Genomic DNA, 22,598 nt, shown 5'->3' with positions numbered 1-22,598 from the left:
TTGCATTTTTTTCTCCTGATTGAAAACTGAACTTTTAGGTATGCTGCTATTCAACCACAAAATCGCCAATGTAGATGCTGAAATTGCACCAATCTCAATGCATGGTATTTACTGTTTTCTCAGCACTAACATTAGTTGTAAAGATTTTTATAATAATCATATGTTTATCAATAATACTATATTAGTAATAGTACTATAGAGTTTATCCTACATGCACCCAGGAGCTAGAGAATAGGGCTCATCTCAAGGTTAACTTGCATTGAATTTTGCACTACAGACATTTTATATCTAATTTGTTCCCCTGTGATTGAGGCATATATATTTTTTAAAAAATGTGCGACCTGTCTACGGTGAACCCTGCCTCTTGCCCGGAAGCCACTGGGATAGGCTCCAGCCTCTCAGCGACCCTTAACAGGATAAGCGGAAGAAAATGGATGGATGGATGGATGGATGGATGTTTTATAGTTAGCAAATTCTATGGTCAAAACAGAGATGTTGATGGTGTGCGTAAGTTATAGTATGCTGTGGATGCAGTAGGGCATTTGTGCAAGTTAGGCTATTGTTACTGAATCATTGCAACTACTCCTCAAGACAGATGAACTCTCTGAGGCCTGTTTCACCAGGGGTAATTTAAGGCTGACCTTTAAAGCCAAACTTTATTAAAAAGTGTATATTGCCTTTCAGTGGGTTCGGTGTCTCAATTACAAAGGCATCCTTCCATTCTGCATTACTTTGACTCCTCAGCAGAAAGACAACCATGTATCTTTAGCATGAAACTAATGCCAATGGAAGACTAACAGCAGCTACAGCAACAAACCAGCAAGCGTGCCTTAAATAAAAGTGTTTATCAATTACTGAGGGTACGGTTGGATGTAAAAAACATGGATTTTACCTTGTAATACCTTCTTGAATATTTTGTAGTCAGTTTGCTGCTGTTTTGTTGCTGTAGCTGTTGTTAGTCGTCAGTTGTCATTAGCTCTGAGCTAAATACATAGCTGGCTTTTTCTGCATTCTGGAATCATAAAGAAGTGATGGAGGTACAAAAAATGAGCTCAAGACATATTTGTGAGTATGTGGAAGGCAAACATTACTGGGTGAGGTATTGGTTTAAGGTGGTTTAGCTGTTGAAAATTTGCTCCTCTAAATTTTTGACAAAACATGAATCATTTAGGTTAACCAAGTTTTATTTTAAATAGTTGATAGCAAGAAAAGTAGTTTTTTGTGGCAGCTTAACCTCAATCAGACATTGGCTGTTAACATCTCTGGCATAGCTCTCCTTATCAGCACAAAATTGTGGTCACAGCATCCATTTAACTGAGGAAATTCACATGACAGACTAATTTAATGAATCTCCTTGTGGGCCTCTTGTCTGAGAGCCATCTACTTCATACAGATGTCTGATGGATAGCCCCTCAGATAGAACTATTTCTGTAAAAGTGGGTGCTCCATATCTGTTAATCGGTGTTATATTTAAATAGGTCATTGGATGTCACACCTTAGAATCTCCCTCTTAAGTTAACCTGGTTGATTCGTTTGCTAAAACAGAGAGCTAGTGTTGCCTTTCAATTACAACAAATCGTACAAGATAGCGGTTACAACTGCTAGAACAGTTTGGGTTGTTTTTTTTTTTGTCAAAATGAACTGCATTTGCAGGTCTGTTGTGGTCAAGTCTTGTCTTATTTGTGATGTGTGTTGAGTTTCATGGTAAAGCTTGTCCCTGTGGTGTGATGCATGTCAGTACACTGATGTAGCCAAGTGAGTGCAGGCAGGCGGGAGGATGGGGACATGTATCTCATCTCTGTCTCATTGCCCATGGTCATTGGCTCCTGTGAAAGAGGGGGGTTTAATGACAGAGGGGCCCTTTTGCGTGTGACAGCCAGCCAGGCAATGACATTTAACAGAAGCAGCCAGTTAGAACTGATGGCATGTTCACATACCAGCTGATGCTTCATGCTTCCTGTCAGAGATGGGGAGGATTCAGGGTTTTCCACACATTTGGCCCACAGCAGGAAAAAAGATACAATGAACACATTAAAATAGCTTCTTTGTTGGAATTTTTAGAAACATCGTACAAAGGACTGTTTTTCTGTTGTGTTGAAATATTTGAAGGTGCAGACAGAAAGTCAGTGTTTTTCTGGGATATACATCATTCAAGACAGACTCTCCACTCAACCCCTTCCCATTTCTTTTAGCCTCTACAAACATAGCAACCTTTTTCTGTCTTGTGTGCCTGCTTTTTTCTTCATCCATTCCTATGACTGCTCAGCTCGTAACAGAGGGAGCAGAGGGAGCAGTAGGCTTGGGTTCCTCTGGTTATATTTAGCAATGAACAGATGCAGCGCACTGGAGCGGAACATACTGCCTCTGCTCGCTTTGGTGTGTGTGTTTGTGTGTCTTTGTCTGTGACTCTTCCGTCATACCAGTTCTCCCATCATGCACTGCTGACTCTGACTCAGCAGCACAGCACTGGAGGAATGGGTCAGAACTGTCCTGTCCTACACGATCACGCTTGTCCCGTTGTGAGAACCAGAGGATTAATTGTAAAACGGTTGTTTGAACTATGGTGTTTTGAAAACTCAAAGTGGGTGGCGTCATGTTTACAATGTGCAAATATAAACCAGCTTGCTAACTAGCTAGCCAGTTCTGTTCTACGTCATTTTTACATCCATTCTGCATCCTCTGTCTATTCATCTTCTTAGTTTGATCTAAAGTTGATAAATGTTACAAAAGCAATCCAGCATGGAACTATATTGTCTATTTTCGCTATAATGCCCCACTGATTGAGGCTTTGGATTGGAAATACATGAAAGCAGCTCTGGGTGTGGCTGGTTATGGGTATAATTATAGATGGAGAAAGCAGAGGACTGGTCCAGAGCTTTAGACCTCTCTGTGATTGTTGTTTTTTCCTCTCCACCCTTGCCACTCTGATTGCAGGGCTCAGGGAAGGCAGAAATACAACACCGGCTTTCAAGCTTTAAGTTGTGTGTGCTCAAGAACTTAAACTCACTGCTTTTTTTTCTGTAGCTGATGTGTGTGAGAGAAAGAAATGGAGTATATGAATTAATTGTCATGAGAACAAGACAGCTTAGTGATCAATGTCAAATCGTGTTTTCTGTTATTAACCACAGCAGACTCTCCCAACCAGGAAAATAGCTATGTATACAATGTTGCAGCTATTTTTTTTCCACCAAGAGAGCTGAGTGAAGCCCATCATTGAGTGAAGGATTTGATCAGTTGTCTGTTGCATCCCCCTGATGTTTACCTCTCTCAGACAGCCCCTCCCTGTCTTTCTGGATAATGCAGAGTTAACTGCTCTCATTTGTAACTGGAGAGTCCTGTGTTGACTGACGGGATGTCCTGAGACCCACAGGAAGCTTCTGAAACAATGGAATTTACTGTTTAAGACCCAGCATTTCCAGTTCCTACTCTGTGACTATTATTTGGTGTCAGCCAGAGGAAATACAATTTTTTTTTCTTGTGGAGGACATGCTATCACATTGTGCTCAGTTTCTTTGTGATTGACCTAAGATGGTCTCTGACCTGCATTACCTTATGAAAGTGAGACCCAATATTAGCATCTGATTTGTAGTTTTGTGTCGCTCCTGTTGTGCCACAGCATCATATACCACATGCAAACAGATTGGAGCCTTCTCTATCAAAATATGATTAATACTCATGATGTTTACTGTTAGTGCAGCAAGATAATTTTACTTTATAAACTATATTTTTATGTATCTTTACAATGAGAATTTTGCATGGATGAAACAAAAAAGATTTCAAGTGTTAAAATGCAAACTTTAGAGAGGCACAGTGGAAGATTTTGTTACATTAAGAGAGAGAAGTCAGCAATATTTAGTGCACTGGTTTGAAGGTGGTCCATGTTCTCCCTAACTTTTTACGAGAAATTCTAAAGAGCAATAGTTGGTGCACCTGACTGTTTTGTGGCCAAACATTTACATTTGAGGGAGGGTATCTCGTCTTGTAATCCCCTCTGTCATCACTACACAGTGTGTGTGTGTGTGTGTGTGTGTGTGTGTGTGTGTGTGGGGGGGGGGTTACATTTCGGTGCACCTGTTCATAACTGTATAAAAAAAACCTCACTTTTTTAGAGTGAATTGTTTGCCTGTCTTGCCAAATGATATAATAAAAGCTGACATTTAATTTTTTTTGTCTGTTTGAGAACTTCAACTGCAATAGTGAGGGACTGATATGTTTGAAGTCACATTTATAGTTCTGATTCTCAACAGTAGATAATTAAAATCCACCACTAGGGGGCAGCAGCCCATAATGACCAAACATGGCTCATCTCATTCGCTGGTGGACTCTGGGTTGCTGTGGTAACGACTCTGTGGGTAGCAGACTTTCAGTGGTGAGGCTGAAAGACAGAGAGGGCAGTGTTGAGCTGGAGAACAGCAAATGAAACGCTTTCAGCAGCTGAACAGACCTTCACCTTCACCCCCCCCCCCCCCCCGACATGGAGGTTTGCTTACATGGCCAACTGAATAATCAAAAATAGCCAAGCTAAAACCCCAAACACTACTTTGATGTCAAACACTGATTTAAATGATTTCTACCTTTTTAATTTCTACAGGCTTGGTTCGCAGTGATAACAGCTGTTACATGTTTGTGGCAAGATAGGCTGCTGCTGCTGCTGCTGCTGCCTCTGCATATTCTGTTTACTTTCCGTCTGGATGAATGGCATGTTTTAGAATGCAAGTGCCCATTTCCAGTTAATGTCCAGTCTTTTCACAGAAATGTACAGTATATGAGAATGCCTTCAAGTCAAAAGTGTAAATGACTATCTCCCTAGATGTGTTAGTGCGAACACTCTCTCCCCCAGTCAAAAAATGAGACAGGGATGCATAACTAGATTTAACGTTATGTAATGCTGACTGGAGGCATGGAGGATGGGTATAATCCACTCTTATTTGGGTTAAACCCATCTCTATCTCTCACTGTCTATCTGTAAGAGGACATAGGCCTCACATCTCTCATCTCCCCCAAAAAGCAAGAATCTCTATCATGCAGTCTTGTAGCCGCCAGCTCCGGGAGCATCTCAGCTCCCAGGGAATGTCTCTCAACACACTCATGTCTCTGGTGTCTCAGTTTTTCCCTGAAGGAGTGGTGTCATTGTTGTTACATTTAAGGTCCTGTCCAAGCTCTCAAATGATCCATTATTTCATAGAGAAAATGGGCAGATTGTCATTTATTTTCACTGAAAAGCATCAGGTTGCAACTGACTAATCCTATCGTACTGATTTGGTTCCTGATGATTATCCTTAATTGGGTGAAAAACATTTTTCCAAAAATAATGTTTTTACATTTTATGGTTGGGCCCAGTGATTCTTTTACATTATTTTAGAAAAAGATGCTTAAACTTAATAATAAAAATAATTTTGTATTTCTATGCAACCAATCAATTGGGCAAATGATTACGTCTGTTGTCATGAGACCTTTGAGGGGTCAAAAGTTGTTTTTTGTGGAATAAATTGTAGATTTTTCTCTAGTTAAGTTGACTGCTTTAGGATAAAAGTTATATTATACATATTAATGAGTGATATGTGGCTATATGAACAAAATTTACATCATAAAATGATTGGCTGTTATGGGCCTCCTGGTATAAATCCCTTCTTTAATCAAGGACATCTTATTTGTTCTAATTTTTTCATGCCATCTGAATTGTGGAATATTCTCTGTTCCTTAATTGTATTTTAAATTTAAAGTTCCTTGCAGAATTGGTTTTTGAGAGATGTCAGCAGAGCCCTCTCCTGTTGTTTATCTCAATATGACATTTTTGAACATCTTTTGATTCAGATTTAAAAAAAAACTGACATCTTAAGTAAATATTTAATCCAATATCCACCCAAATTTGTAGTAAAGAGAAAAAATATTGTCACAGTCCAGACTATTTTGGCAGACACAGACAATAATGGATTAGTGGATACAGTGTACAATGAGTGTGTATTCTATAAAATATAAAGATCCCATTCACGGTTCAAAATGTGAACACTGCAACACTGTGGTTGTTGAGCTGAGATAATATCTCCATTTTCCCACCACATCTGGTTGCTTGTGTAACATTTGAAAGCTTTGTATTTGGTCTGGTTTGTAATGCTGAGAATCCACTTGAAAGAGGTCATGTAAAACTATTGTTTACATCCAAACCATTTACTACTTGTAGAAAATCTGAATGTTTTTGTCTTCTTCTGCACTAAAAACTGTTGAGATACTGAAATATCTCACATTCGGCCAAGGTTTCCATTCATCCATCTTCCCTTCCATTTTCTACCGCTTATCCTGTTAAGGGTTGCGGAGGGCCTGGAGCCTATCCCAGTTTGCTTCTGGCGAGAGGTGGGGTTCACCCTGGACAGGTCGCCAGTCCACAGCAGGGCCAACACATAGAGACAGAAAACCATTCACTCTCACAGCCACGACTACGGTCAATTCAGAGTATCCAGTTCACCTTGTCCCCTCTTGCATGTCTTTGGACTGTGGGACACAGCCAGAGTACCGGCACACAGACACAGGGAGAACATGCAAACTCCACACACGCTCGAACCTGGAAACTTCTTGATGTGAGGCGATAGTGCTAACCACGGCACCACCGTGCCACCCCTGTTTCCACTCAGTTGTGTGGAAATTTTTAAGCAAATAAATACTAGTTTTGGTTGTTTTGTTGTTATTTTTTCATTTTCACATCTGGAATGTCTACAAAACTGCAACATCTGCATATATATGTCATGTAAAGAATTTGAAATAAAAAAATCCACAGAAAATCCAAACAAATATTGTATACATTGCACACATACACATCTGCCACAGTGTGTGATTGTAATCTGTGAACTGCATGGCTTTAATCCTGATAAATATTAAATATTTGATGACTTTCTCACTGATGAAGCATGGCACCTGGGTGGCCCGCCCTCTGCTAGCTGTATGTATCCACAGGGGAGCCTTGTTCTGATAGTGGCTTATATTTCAGGGAAAGAATCTGAGCCAGTAAAACTGACACTGCGGTGAACATAAACATTCATGCATATGTGTGCAGTGCAATCTTAACATATGCTCTTTTGATGAGTCAAATCACCATAATACACAGAAATTAGGTAGCGCTGATTTAAAGTGTGTGTTTGTGTGTGTGTGTATGTGGGCTTATGCATGTGTGTATGTTGTATCTATTTTTCCTTTTACACACTGACTGCTGCTTGCTTAGCAGGGACCGTAATGATGGTCGTCAGCACTGGCTGGTTGCTAGGTAACAATTACCTGACTGTGGTTGCTTGCAGTGAATTACACAGTGGGCTGTGTACGCGAGTGTGTTTTTGCATCTGTGTGTGTGTGTGTGTGTGTGTGTGTGTGTGTGTGTGTGTGTGTGTGTGTGTGTGTGTGTGTGTGTGTATGTGTGTGTGTGTGGAGGGAACGGAAAAATACAGCAAAGTAGACTACAAACTGATATCTCCACTTCTAGAATCAGGTTCATGTCTTTGATGATAATTGCATCTCTCTCTCTAAGGCTAATTTTCACCCTGAATGTTATCATCATCACAGTGTCCTGAAATTTATGGTTGACAATGTCAGGATGTGTCTTTTTGATTTGTAGCATCCCAGGATTCATACTGACTAAATTACTAGTGACTGAATAGATTTCCCCTTCATTTTTCATCTTAAATACCTGGTTGTTCTTGTTTATTTGGACTCAGTCATCAGTCTTATCACCTCTTCAGCCTTTATGATCATGACCATATAGGGACAAACAGTTTCTCAGCTTGCACTGATATTTCTGATCTGTCTGTCATGTTCCCTCAACTCAGTCTTTCAGCAACACTTCCTCTCAGGCTGCAAACACTTCCTGCCTTGCTTAGTAGGACTTTCACCCCCAAACCTCAACAAAAGCCCCAACTGACCTTTAGATAAATTCCCAAAGCACTCTGTGTCAGCTCCAATCAGTTCTTTGAACCAAGTCAGGTTTATTTCAGTGTATTAATGCATAAGCATGTATATTGGTAGTACTGTGTCTTCTCTGTGTTCATTTATTCAGTGAGAAAAAGTGATCATAGTTGTCCAGTGTTTTCTGAGAGGTTTGTTCCTGAAAAGGAGAAAATGAGGGCTGTCTCCATAGCCCAAAGTACATAGCCCAAACTTAAATGATAGCTGCACAGTGTCCAAAATTATATATAACCCCATAATGGAGGAATGTATGTTAAACTGCAGCTCATGGGTCAGCATAACTGGCAGAGTTTTATCAAATAAGCACATGTGTTTGGAGTTCTGTTGACAGAAACCTTTAGGTCTGCTCTACATCCCTGATTCCCCAACCAGGGACATTAGGGGTACACCAAAAATATAAGTGCAATACTACTACGACAACTACTACTACAACTAATAATCAGTCAATAATAATTATTGTTTGTTGCCTCATAAAAATCCTCCATGAAAAATGAACCAGTACTTTATGTTTCCCCTTTCCTTCTTTTCCTCTCATTAGCTCTGACCCTGATTCATTTCACCCACACACCTAGAGACCCATAAGTACTGGCCTAACAGAGGCAGATTAGGGCCACGGGCAGGTCTTCCAAGGACATGAACCCAGTAGGCCTATGTTAATTTCCTTCTGTGTCAGAAAAAAAATAATGCCCTGTAGCATTAAAGATGTTGCCACCTGCTGAAGAGAGTCCCAACTGGCAAGATCATCTGCCCTAGGGACTCTAGTACTGTCTCAGAGACCTACCGTATATGTTAACGGTGCTTGCTTTGTGGTGCTTGGAGGTTGAGAGACTACACAGCAAATTTTGGGAAGCATTGCTTTTCATCTCTGTATCAATCATGAGCAATCCCATGAATCTAAATATACTCTATAGACCATATCACATACATACACTGTGTTATGTAATAATTCACATTAATGCCAAAATATACTCTACCTGCTCATTACACTGACCATTCAGAAACCTAGAGCCAGGGGAAAATGTACTGCTGCAGTGGGAGGCCGACACACGGTTATGCCACCTCCCCCAAGAGTGGCTTGCCAGCTCTCCCACACTTGGATGATATATTTGGAGATCATTAAATGGTCCTAAATGAGACCCTGGTGTGAGAGCTAGCTCTGACCATCTGTCCCCATTGTGAGTGCCGGGGCTCTGTTCAAACTCAGCCAGCACCATCAGCAACTCTGATTGGATAGAGTCTGTGTGTGCCTTGTAATTCTGTCCAATCAGTAACTCTGTTAATCAATTACCCAAACCTGCCTCCCTCTACACACATCTTGACCATCAGTGTTTCTACTCTGACATGCCAATTGCTAAATGAAATACATTAATTTCATAATAAATCAAGAACAAAAATACCTCTGTTGGATGTCTCTATGACATAGCTTATATTGATTAATTTCCTTACTTGTTTTTCACTATGAGGTTTGCTAATTTGACAATTTGTGTTTTTGTTTCCAGGTCACAAGCTCAACAAAGACCTAAAGCATTACCTGAGCTTGAGGTTTCAAAAGTCTTCCCCTGACCATGAGCTGCAGAAGACCATCCGCGCCAATCTGTACCGCCACGCTGTGCCTTGTGAGTGAAACCATTCGTAATGATGTTGGATATTTAAATCAGGACATCTGGCTGAAGAACTGAGTCTTTAACCAGTCTTTAGTCCCATTTCTTTCTCATGACCTCAACCAACTTTCTTTTGGCCTCTATTTGTTTCATCTTCTGTTAGACTAATTTAGCTTTTCTTTCACCATAATTTATCTGGCTTACTTTCCTTCATCATTTAAAATTTACTAGTTCTGCTTTTCAGTATAACAATCTTTCACAAAGTATTTGCATCAATTAAAACCACTTGTGTCTTGACCATGCCAGAGGACCATCTTAACAGCTGTCTGACATAGCTGTGGAATATACAAAATGTGGCGAGTATGCCAGCTAAACATGTCACGCCCCACCAGACTCCACAGCTGGGCTTAGTTATGTCACTGTGAGCCAGATCTGTGACTTGAGATCATTTTCCTACTGTACTCATGTCATGTTCGTGTTTCAAAAACCCTTTTGCCTGAGTTGTGATGACAAAGGCCTTCAGTCTATTAATAAAGCAGCGCATGTGGGTCTGTTACTAATATAGTGTGTATACATGTATGTATGTATATGTGTATGTGTCTGTGTGTGTGTATGTTAAGCCCCTGAGAAGTTGTTCTGGTTATCACATGTATACATAGACATACATTTAATCAGTGAAGAATACGATCATAATTCCCATAAAACTCTGCTCCCCCTTGTTTGTATGGACTGAGGCTTGACTCTGCATTTGCATTGCTCTACTCCCTATTTAACTCTGATTTTAGACAACATTATATTAATTCTGGTTCTCATATGGTTTTTTCCTCTTCCTTGTTCATTCCTTTGTCACTTTTTCTTCCTCCTTCTCTGTCTGTCAGTTTCTTGCTTTCAGCCATGTAACCGGTAAATCCGCCTCTCTTGCCCTGCTGGGGATTATGATGCTCTGGTATATTGAAAATAGATTCCTGCCTGATTATGTGATGAACACTCTTCCAAAGATTGTGGGATGATAGAAAGTGCTCTGCACATGTTGTTGACATTGAAACTGAACAAAGCTAAAAGAAACAATAATATGAGAAATCAGTGTAACTGTACTAAAAGGATGAAACTGTGCAAGCTTCAATGTTTTTCCAATGATTGTCATTGGGAGATGTTGACTGCTCAGAATCATTTAATCAAAAGATGAAATGACAGCCACGCAAGTATGAGAATACAGATTGGAACAAAATTTTGTAGGTCAGGGAATTAAAAACAAAAGAACATCTCAGTTGCCAACTGGGAGGAGCTATCTCTAGATGTAAATGTATGTCCCTCTCATGAGTTCTCTTCAGAATCAGAATCAGAATACTTTATTCATCCCCATGGTAAATTCTGTTATAGCGTTCCCACTTTGTCTATGAGACACATAACAAGCTGCTCTTTAATTTTTGTCATTATTCATACCTGATACCAGAAATTTGTTGCCAAAGACACCGCTTTGTCAAAAATGGCCTGAATTTGAGTGAAGTGTTGTGTGATATTTTACCTGTTGAGTTGTTTAAGAAGTCTTCACAGTGAGGTGAAGCTCATGTCTGATGAAAATTTCCAATGTCTAAATTGTGAAAAACATGATTGAAAATGAAAGTAAATTTTGAATTTACATCAAATACAATCATCACAGTACTGTATTGTATTGACAGGCCTCCAAAGAAAAGCAACCTGATAGGTCTTAAATGTGTGCTCCCTAAAACAAGTTTGTTTCAGCTCTAAAAACAAGAAAGGTCTGCATATTTGTGTATCCATGAGTTACATTTTAAGCCCAGTGCTCCTTCAGATTTCAGTGTTTTAGCCCCCACAGGGCCAGCCCAAACAATCAAGGGGCCCTTAGCAAAATTTGATATGGAGGCACCCTATGGCCCCATTAATATTTATTGTTGTCTATCTTTCATTCACACATCTACTATAAATTTAACAATCCAATTTCGTATCTGTTATTATGAATACTTGTTATTATGAAACCTTGTGTTGTAACTAAATTTCAATCCACCGAGGGATTCTGAATAAGGTGTCACCATGGAAGCAGATAAAATTTTTTGTGAACTTGCGCAGCAGTACAAAACTCTCAATGTCTATTTTGCACGGTCAGCAGCAGGCCCAGAGAAATATGTCCATTTTTGCAACATTTTCCAAAATGGGAGAGGACTGCTTTAACCTGCATCTGCTCCTCTTTCACGTCAATTCAACAATTTCAACAATGGAGCACTGTAGTAGTGTACATGAACACGAACCTGCTGATTGTCAGCTGATCCCTGACAATGAGAGGCATAAGGAATCTACACCAGCAGGACTATGTGTAATAATATTGCAGAGCTTTTTGGATTATAATATACCTTAATGTTTTTTATCATCCCAGCCCCACAAAAAAAAAAAAAAAAAAGCTCAAGGGGGCCCCCTGGTGGTCACGGGGGCTCTAAATAGGAGTTTAATTCACTAATGCCTTGAGCTGGCTCTGGTACTCATGATTGGAGCAAAGGGCGAAATCAGATCAATGGAGCCAACACTGTCTGTGTGAGGATTGATGGTCAACAAAGCATTGCCATTATTGGTCACTGTTAGTTTTTTTATGTTGTACTTCAAGTCTAGCATTTCCAACAGCTAATCGAGATCAAGTTGCCCACATTCACCCCTCAATGTGTGGCTACTATTGTTACCATGAAAAGTTTAAACCAAACCAATGTTCTCTTCTGACATTAACAAAAGGCCCTACCATCCTTAACCCGATCGAAACCGTCTCAGTGACAGTTTTTGAAGAAGCAAACATATTTTCTTTCCAGTTATTTCATGGACATACTGAATCAAGCATATAAAATTATCCATCCATCCATCCATCCATTTTCTTCCACTTGTCCCTTTTTAGGGTCGGGGGGGGGGGGTTGGAGCTTATCCCAGCGGCTATGGGCGAGAGGCGGGGTTCACCCTGGACGGGTCGCCAGTCCATCGCAGGGCCAACACGAATAGACATAATATAATGTCTATAATAACATAATATAACAACCATTCGCACTCACAGTCACATTTCAATTTACAGTATTCAATCAGCCTAGTCCCCAATTGCATGTCTTTGGACGGTGGGAAGAAGCCGGAGTACCCGGAGAGAACCCACGCAGGCACGGGGAGGCATGCAGACTCCACACAGAAAGATCCCACGCCCGAGCCGGGGCCTTCTTGCTGTGAGGCCACAGTGCTAACCACTGCACCACCGTGCAGCCTAAGGATCTAAAACCTACAATACAAACAGGGCTATCATTTAGGAAACACTTCTATGGGTCATATATGTGTCGATATAACAAAGGAACAGACAGTTGACATGATGGTTCGATTTCTTGAACCTCATCAAAACATAATCATGCAGGGAGAATTGATTTTGTTCTTCCTGGAAATAACAGTATCTCAAACTACAAGGCTCCAGTATTTCTCCACCCAATCTTTTGTTGATTAATTATTAAGTAGCTTATGTAATGCTACATTGCTTCAAAGAAATGATAAAATACATTTATTATTCTATAGATTATTTCTTTGCCATTTTTAAGCTAATGACTGAAAGCTGTTGTCATTGGGGGCAAAATTGGGCCATAACACAATAGTGGTAAGTCTACCAGTGAAATGTTGATATGGTACCGCCCCCTCCTCTGTCTCTCTGTGTCTTTCTTTCTTCCTGTCCCTCCCTCCCTCTCCTCCTTTCTTGGTGACCTACTATCCTGGCCACCTCATGTTTATTGTCTTTCTTACTCTCACACACATGCAAATATTTTTGTGCCATGACGAGGCAGAATGACAAAAGCAGTCAAATAAAAACCACAGTTCTCAGCTCTCTGTTTCCTTTATCTCTGGGTCTCCAGTGTCTCCTCCCCCTCTCCTGAGCACATGTGTTTCTCCCTCTCTCCTTGTATGCCTCCCCATGTTTGACTCGGACAGGTGCATTCCCTCCACCACTGGCTGAAGTGTTCTTTTCTTTCTCTTTTGGGCGCGTGTTTGAATTTGTGTGTATTAGAAAGCCCCCCCCCCCGCATCACTTGTCAACCCACCCTCTCCCCCTTTCTAGATACTACAGATGGTCATTGTTATCATATGCAGCAAATGCCACAATTTGATAGAGAAGTTGCTCTCTTGTGGGATTCATTTTCCCTGTCACGTTTACAGCTGCTGCTTGGGGATGAGAGTTATCTCTGTGTTATCCCAGTGTTTGAGCCATGGAGTGAACCAATCCTCCCTCCCCCACCTGATCTCTCCCTCCCTCCCTCAGCTCTCCCTCTGTCGTCCTCCTCTCTTTACTTCAAATCCTCTCGTGAGTGTCAGCGTCCCTGTGGCTCGACAGTGGCTGCTGCCGTCCTCTGTCACACTCTAGCTGTTCCCACTCTCTCCCTGCCTTTGCTGCTCTCACCCTCTCCCTCCATCTCCTCTCTCTCTCTCTCTGTCTCTGTCTCTCTCTCTCTCTCTCTCCCTCCCCTCCTCGCTGTCCTTCAAACCCTTGCTTCCTTGTTTTCCACTCCACTGCCGATCTCGGGGAAATCATTGTTGGAGACAAATTTCTGTTTGCTGCTCACACAAAGAAAACGGATTACAGCTTGATTTGCAGGCTTCAGGCTCACTCTGCACACAGGCAAGTGGCAGCTCTTCATTCTCTTCTTCTTTTTTCCACTCACCATCCACCATCCGTTTGCCCGAGCCTGATGTATGCATGGCAGAGAGTGTGTGTGGTTGATGCTGTGTATATAGGCTAAGGGAATCGGGGAAGGTGGGGGTAGGGGTGGGAATTATGTGATGGAAGGGGGGGGGGGGGGCACACTCAGAGCAGGCACGTCCAACCCAGAGGGACAGATGGCCAGTAGCCCTGGTGCTTTTTCCTCTTTGGTTTTCTAATTCACCCTGCAGGCTTTGTAAGGCCCACAAGTACACAGACCTTCTTTTCAGGAAGCAAGAGATGGCTGCTCTCCTTAGCTCAAAGTGGGATGGGGGGGGGGGGGGCTTGTCTGTGTGTAAAGAGCGGACAGGGTAAAGGAGAGGAGAGCCAGAAGGAGGGGGTTGCTGTAGTGCAGGTTTTTAAGAGAGGGTTAGGATAGGAGAGAAACAGAAAAGAGAAGAGAAGCTGAGAGGGGGGTCATCAGCCTCAAATGCATGGAGGTCAGGTCCAGATGCTGCTTAAACAAAAGGGCTTCTCTGGGGGGAACGGCAGGGGGAAACATGGCACTCGCCATTGTGTGTGTCGCTGCATTGCAGGGTGCTGCTGGGGAGCCTCATGCCAATAATGGCCATTCATTCTTGTAACGGATGAGTGGGCCCCAGCTTCTGTTTGCCTGCTTTTCACACACACTCGGTACATATTTTTTTCATGTGATCAAATATCTGCTGCGTTAAGACTCGATTTGCTCTGCAAAAATGAAGGATGAAGATGACAAAGCTCATTGAGGAAGCTGAGCAAATATGTTTTTGCATCGTAATGACATCGAGACAGGTGCAGACTCTGTATGTGTGTGTTTACATGTACTATGTGCGTGTGAGTGACAGTGGTTTATGGTTCATGCATTTGTTAGTGTATTCAGTGCCATATTTAGCATATTTTACACACAGTGACAAATAGGAATCATTTCCTACCAAAAAAATACATCACATGCCAAACACAGACGAGAAGATCTGCAGATCCTCCTTCTTGTGTTACTGTATGTGTGAATGGTAAGTGGGTGAAGCTGGCACTGAGGACTGTGCTTGTTTTTATTCTTCACAATTTCCTCCAGGCCCATTTCAGAGGCATCTTTTGGTACATTATCCTGAAGAAACCATTAAAATAACACATCAACACATTCATACAATTTGAATTCAGAACTGACTGCAAAGTAAGCCTGTTGAAGGAAATAAACCATAGCTCACAATCATGTTATTGTTCAGCAGGAGTCATAAATAGGACATCCCATGTCCTTGCCTAACTTGTGTAAGCTCATCTTCTGATCTTGTGAATACTCAAGGATGTCCTGATTTTTGGTCGAATCACCCCAGAGTCACTTAGGTCAATTTTAAGTGATCAATTTCTGATTAATGAGCTTCTATCTCATTACAAAACTCCAGGAATGCCTTCTATATTATCTCTGTAAGGCTGTGGAAGACGGTAGGCCCTGCATACCTCCAGACCTCTGTCCTATCATGTCCATCATGTGGAATAAAAAGGAAACTTGAGATTGCTAATCATAGCAGGTTTGAATAACCTTTTATTTTTTACAGATGACAGATAACAATTACTGGCATATCAAAAGAGCATGTTGATATCAATCATGGCTTTATAGGTCAAGAAAACGAACTGTGCTTACTCATCAAATGAAGACAGATTTCCTTACATGGTCATGTTTACTAATCATGTGTGAGTGTCTTGTGATGAGTTGGATCCAGTGCGGAAGCTAGTTTGCCTACACACTGTAACCAAAGTGTTGGCTTGCCTAAGAGACAGGCTAGGATTCCCGGAGTGATCAGACAGAAGACAGTTTTTGTTTTTTGTTTTTTTTAAACGTGGTGAAATTTTGAACTTGTGTCATTTGATGGCTTTTCTAACTTCATATTATTCCTGTAAATGAGCAGCAAGGACCTCCTTGTGGTGGTATTATTATTATTATTATCATGATTATTATTATTATTATTATAAATAGTAGTAGTGTCAGTATCATTAGAGGTCCACACAGCCAACCTTCGGAACCAGATGCCAATTTATTTTATTGTTGGTGTAGGAAGAACTTCAATTTTAAATTTTAGCCCCAATTCAGGTACAAAATAAGGCATACACTCATCTTAGGTAATGCAAAACCAATATGCCTTTTTGCAGGTTTTTATGTGGCTCGGAGGTTAATGTGTCCATCCCCACAATCCTTTGGACGATGGTCTAAATCCCAATGGTGATATGGTCAGTTGCCTCTAATCCTATTTAAATTTGATCTTGTGTCCATCCAACCAAAGGGCTGCTGAGCAGGAAAGGCAGGCATATGTGAGGAAGAAGTTCACTAACATGATGTAGCAATAAGAAAAAAAAATGGGAGGCAGAATCTTATTTTTAAGGTGGAGGATCTTTCCCCTCAAGAGTCCCATGAAGAGGTTATTTCTGTATCAATCCGAGCCGTTGTCCTTCATAATTTGTTGTTCAAGATCACAGGTGACATTCCTTTTCTGTGAGACAGAGAGCAGCAATCATTTCACAGCCCTAATGTCAGTTTTGTGGCTGTGAATGCATCAGTGCCAACTCATTCTGACTACTAACTAACAAATACAAAACTAACTAATGCTGGATCAAACGACCTTAAACATACAACACTGAACTACAAGCTGAGGATACACTACAACTAGAATTGGAAAAAATAGAATTAGAATTAAATGCTTGATGAAATATGATGCTATAAAGCAGACCAGTCACAACTGTTCTGGTGTTTTTTTTCCACGAGCAAGATTTACCCCTGTATAAGTTTTCAGAGGAAAAAGGGGGCAATAGTTATACTTACTCCAAAAGGAAACAGGATCAGATGAAGAAAAAAGGTATTCATCATTCCATGGAATAGTTGCATTAAGAAGCCAAATGTTGAATGAAAATTTTTTTGTTGGTACATTTGGAGTGTTTCTAAAGTTACAATTTTTCACTATTAAGTATGGCACAATAAAGGCATGGGACTGAGGTTCGTCCATGTGAGTCCACAGAGCAAGCTGCAGTCCTCCACCCTCAGGGCACCTCCTGGGGTTGTGGTCAGTTTGCCTGGACAGCAGTCCATGTCTTCAGGTTTAGACCTGCACAACCAGGTACAAGCTTTCCCTTGGTCTGCTGTAGGGTTTTATTCCCCCAAGGCCCTAATCAAACTCAGGTTGTATACCCTAGTCCAGGCAAAGCCCAGTAAGCAAACCCTAAATCAAACTGAGTCTTAGACCAAGAACACTGGTCATCAACCATCATATTTGGAATTTTATTACTATTAACCAAGATGACAACAATCAAATCATGTTACACCCCCTCTCATCCCTATCCACATGATGAATCTTTACTCTAATCCTTGTCCTGCTTTCCTCTACACCTTTCTTTAACCCTGCTTTCACCCTTGGAGAGGTTTTCTCAATCACAAGACCTGCACACAGCAGGCTGTTTATCAGGAGGGACCATGTGTTAAGTAATGTCAAGAGTCTATATTTACGACTAAGATAGCAGGAGAAGGAACGGGGAAGAGGAGTACAGAGAAGACAAGGAATGAGCAAGTGAAAGAGAGAGAGAAGGAGGGAGGCAGTGGGCGGGAGTATGCAGGGGGCTGTGGGGCTGCAGCCATTGGCCTCAGACAGGAACTGGAGTGTGAATAGCTCACATTGGCTTAGCCACTAAGCTGGGCTGGACCTCTAATTTGCTCTGCTTGTGGAGCTTTGAAGAAAAACGGCAGCTGCCTACTAGCTGTCTGCCTAAATAAGCCTGCAAGCTGGGAGCTAGCACTTGCTCACAGACAACTGGACGATCCATAGATGTTTGGATGGAGCAGGGACAACAGAATTCAGCCAGCTTGGATTTATCTATTTGAATATTTTTGTGGAATAACGTACAGAGAGACGAGCAGCAGCTACGTTGTAGAGGTAATTCTGTGTCATTTACTTCTGCTCCTGGGAGTGATGCCCTGGCTTCCGGGATTAGATTGGAAGGGATGTGGGTGGGGGAATAGACAGAAACACAGAGGCAGGTAGATTTTTCAGCACTAAGCTTAGAGAGTCTGGAATTCAGTGCCTATGCAGATCTGGGGTATGATATTGATGAGCTGATGTGCTGTGTGTCTGTGAGGATGGCAGGTTTGTGTTTGCACATACATACATGTACGTCTGAATTTAAACCCTGATATGTTGACACACTTGCCTGCTGTTAGAGGATGATATTCCTCCTTCTACTGACTCATGCAGCCACATCTTCTCCCTCATCTACCCTCTGTGTCTCTTTTCCTTTCAATCTTTCCTTCCTTTTTTAATTCCTTGAGTCACTCGTCCTTGTGCACTCGCCTCTCAGATTTATTGAAATCTTCTTCCTCTTTGTCATCTGGTGTTTCTCCAATTAACAGTGGTTTCTCTAAGGTGAAAGTACCATGAAAACCAACTGCTATCTTGTATGTAATTTCATGAGATTTCCTGCTAATGACATCTCAGACTGTTTGTGCTTGCCAACTATTCATTTTCAGGCCCCTCCCTCATTCTTCCTCATATTGAAAGGGGAGAGAGATGGGGAGGGAACAGGGGGAACAGCAGGAGAATTGCGGCTGGGACTCAGCTATGAGGAGTGTTGCGGCGCAAGCTGGAAGAATGGCCTGTTGTGTTGGGCAGCAGCAGTATTGTGTGTCTGGCCTTTCTCTCCTTCTGTCCTCCTGTCCCACTATAATGGGCAACTCCATCATCCCTCTACTCAAACAATCACAACAAGACACCCTCTTATAAAATATAAAATAGATAAAGAAAGCAAGCCTTTACATAATTGTGTTATTTAAATTGATTTCATAATAGCACAATTAAAAAATCTGAGATGCTACAACGAACAAAATTTTCTTTCAATTTTAAAAATATGAAGGTGATTTTTACAAAGGCCTTTTGTCATTTAATAATAATTTTTAAAAGTACGCATTGTATCAACACAAAAGTAATACGAGAAGTAGAATGCAGATGGCAAAATTCTAATATGTGTCTGATGATTTGGGGTAAGTAAAATGGCAAGTTGAATGAATAAATCTACTCATTTCCTCTATAAGACAAATGTTAAAAGAGAATTAAACATATTGTTTCTTCTGATCAAAGTTGCTAAGAAGTGACACATCTCACTTCCATCTCCTCCCAAGCTCAAATAAAGGACTGTGTTAAGTAAAAACAAACTTTGGGAAAGTAGATATCTGACCCACTTATATACTTTATATATTAATTACATGAAATTATATCTTATGATATATTTTAAACAAATTAAAAGTTAAACTGTCAGCTATGTTGTCAATGGTACCAGATGAGGCATTTAGGAGCCAATCCTGCATCTGGTTCTGCTAAGGGTTTCTTCTTGTCGTTATGAAATTGTCCGATTAAAACTTCTGTTATCTCATTATATAAATACAATTTAGTTGAAATTGAAATTGAAACTTTCTGTACCTGACAGATGCCAATACTCGAGTCACTAGAGATGCAATTCAGCTGGTTCGAAACAGGTTTTGAGGTTGAGTATTGAGTCCCATATAAATGTGACAGAAAGTTGGCAGAAAATCATTTACAAATAATTTTTGTTTGATTGTGCAAGGTTTTTTTAATTTTTTTTTTTTTTACTCTGTAACTGTAAATTAGATTTTGTTGTTGGAGGCAAGAAAATACAAAACACAGCTGAAGCTCACCAAACCCAATCGCAGTTAATTGAGCCTGCGTCATGACATGTTCTTACCAGCACCTCAGCCCCTGATAGGATCTGGAGTGGGGCTGCTATTTGCTTAATCATTAATCTGAGCTACATTGATTCTCTCTCTGTTCCCCTTCATAAATCATTATGGGCCAGCAATCCCTTCAATGGGGGATGGTTTTACTGAATGAAAACAGCCATTGCCCACAGGATGTAATACTCACCTTGGTCTCCAGGTCAGATAACCAGGACTGAGGTGTAGGACCTACATTTTCATCTCACCAGTGCTTTCAGCTTTTAACTGTAAAAATGGAGCAAAAATTTCCTTAATAATCAACATTCAAAATGCTTATATTTCCTACCACATCAAATGGAAACAAAATATTGTAATAATCTGTGTTAGAATCTTTAAAATGATTTGTCCCACTTGACACTATAATGGAGCTACCCATAGTTTGTGGTTGAGATGCTCCCATCATCTGACCAGTGTATTAAGGGACTACTTGTGTAGATGAGGCCTTAAAGTGCTGCCTCAATCAATGCTGCTCCGGTAATTGGCTTAGAGGCCCAAGAGAGTTCCCTGCTAACTCCCTCTGTGACTGTTTGCTTTCTCTGCCCCTCCTCTGCTCTGTCTGCTCTGAGATGTATACGTAATTTTGTCTCACGTCACCTCTCAGCTTCTGTTTTCATAATACACACCTCCCCATCAACACTACGTATGTGTTTATCCTGGAAACAACCATTTAGGCTAAAGCTACAGATGGTGTGTAGGGGATAATTGCAGTGCTAATCATACAACATTCTGCAAAGTTTAATAGTATTTTTCCTTTTTTTTTGTTTTTTACATAATCAGGGATAGAGAGATTATGTGCAAAGGTCTTGCACAGTTTACACACCCTCCATCAGGTTAATCTCATGCTCAGGTCAGCTAGATGTGTCTCCCCCTCCTTTCCTTCTCACACTTTTAAACAGCAGGGGTTAAAAACAGCAGATGTTTGGCTGAACCGGTGAGCATGTACCTCTGTGTGTGTGTCTATGAGAGGGTGCATATCTATGGTAGACAATGAGTGGAAGCTCCCCAGACCATCAACAGCAGGAAGGCGATTGAGGGTATCAGATGTCACCAGAGTGCTGTCAGCCTACCACCAATTGTTCATAGACAAGAGCTTGTTTTTTCCCCTGGATTTGTGTGAGTGTGTGTGTGTGGGTGTATATGTGGAAGGTTTTATGTGTACTGTTGTTTTACTGATACAAGAAATGGATTTTCTTTGTCATAGGTTTGGAAATAGTTATATGAGGCCTCTGATGATGATTGTGGGTATGGATGCATGGTAATGATGAAGCCAACTGAACCAGAGAAAATTGTCAAGTGAGGGACTACAGAAGATGTAAAGATTCATAGAATACAAGAAAAAACAAAACACAAGAATGATATAATATCAGCGTATTTTCAGATATAGAGTCAGACGACCCTGGAGAAGAAATCAGACGCAATAATGATGCAGAAATGCCAGCATTCAGTATAATTAAAAATGCTACTTATATACTACTAAAATACTTATAAAAATATAAAGAAGAAACTCTACAGTTCCAAATGAAACAAATGTGTAAAACACAGTTTACAAATAGCCATTGGCAGATTCCAGGATCAAACTGGGGTTAGAGATACAAGGTTAAAGTCTACTGTCACTTCCTTAGCTTCAAAGTACAGTATGTGCTTAACTAATAAAAGGCTAAAAGTGGAGGAAATAGGACAATGTGTTCACAAAATAGACAAGTAAAACTGGTAACATGTTCCTTTTTCTCACCCCACAGTATCTACTAAGTTAGCCGCAAATACATGTAACACACAGTCTCATTAGTTAACTAAGCTTTCTCTGTGTGATGATCTACAATTGAGGGAGGTCCAAGGTTTACCAAGTCACTATTTGGTTTGACTACATTATCAAAAGAAATTCAAACTTAAATTCCCCAAACTAAACAAGTAATAAAGGAGCCAATCTATTTTGGAACAAATCAATCAAACAAATGTGAGAATGAGACAAAAAACAACAACAAACGGTACACAGAGGGCCAATCCCAATTCACCCCTCAACCCTACCACTTGCCCCTACCTCTCTGTTTTGCACATTCACGCATAGGGGTAAGGATGTCCTGATTCATGTTGAGGCAGAGGGAAAGGGCGGAGTGCTAGGGCTATATGGCCCTCCAAACAGAGTTTTTTCAGCAGCACACACCAAGGCGAGTGTTCCGAGAATTCACCCAGAATGCCTTTCAAACCACCAGTAAGATGGCAAGGAACGATTCACAAGCTACGAAAGACATCCATAAATGAAAGTTGTTTTTTTCGTAAATAAAGATTAAAAAAACTATGATAACCATTGAAAGAGAAATCACCACAGCTGAGTATGTCATTTGGATATTTCCCAGCCAGAAAACAATTGTCGCATCTGTTTGGGAAGTCATTGATGGCTATCTGTGTAGGTTCTCATTCATCCAGGTCATCGTAGATCGAAGCGAAGTAAAATCTGGTCAACTGGACGTAAGTTTATCTTGAAGACGTTTCACCTCTCATCCGAGAGGCTTCTTCAGTTCTAGTGAAGTGTGTGGAAACTCCAGCTTATAAACCTATGTGGGAGTGGTCAGTGCTATTGTAGTGGAAA

The 22,598-nt window shown here is 40.9% G+C and overlaps 1 protein-coding gene across 11 annotated transcripts in view; it reads left to right on the top strand.

Moving 5' to 3' along the window:
* LOC147255765 (membrane-associated guanylate kinase, WW and PDZ domain-containing protein 1-like) overlaps positions 1 to 22,598 on the top strand; it is a 95,453-nt gene that overhangs the window by 18,981 nt on the left and 53,874 nt on the right. For 9 of the 11 annotated variants that reach the window (XM_086213702.1, XM_086213703.1, XM_086213701.1 and 6 more), the window contains exon 2: positions 9,447 to 9,563. In XM_086213702.1, coding sequence (XP_086069828.1) covers positions 9,447 to 9,563 — 117 coding nt within the window. Of the gene's footprint in view, positions 1 to 9,446; positions 9,564 to 13,868; positions 14,188 to 17,904; positions 18,162 to 22,598 lie in introns of those variants that run through there. The other 2 variants (XM_086213709.1, XM_086213710.1) reach the window with 2 other exon arrangements.

Source organism: Aulostomus chinensis, chromosome 9, assembly GCF_037954235.1.
Source record: "Aulostomus chinensis isolate RoL2024-O1b breed Wild chromosome 9, RoL_Achi_v1.0, whole genome shotgun sequence".
Taxonomy (NCBI): Eukaryota; Metazoa; Chordata; class Actinopteri; order Syngnathiformes; family Aulostomidae; genus Aulostomus; species Aulostomus chinensis.
The sequence above is the reverse complement of the archived record's forward strand: the minus strand, read 5'-3'. Positions and strand labels throughout refer to the sequence as shown.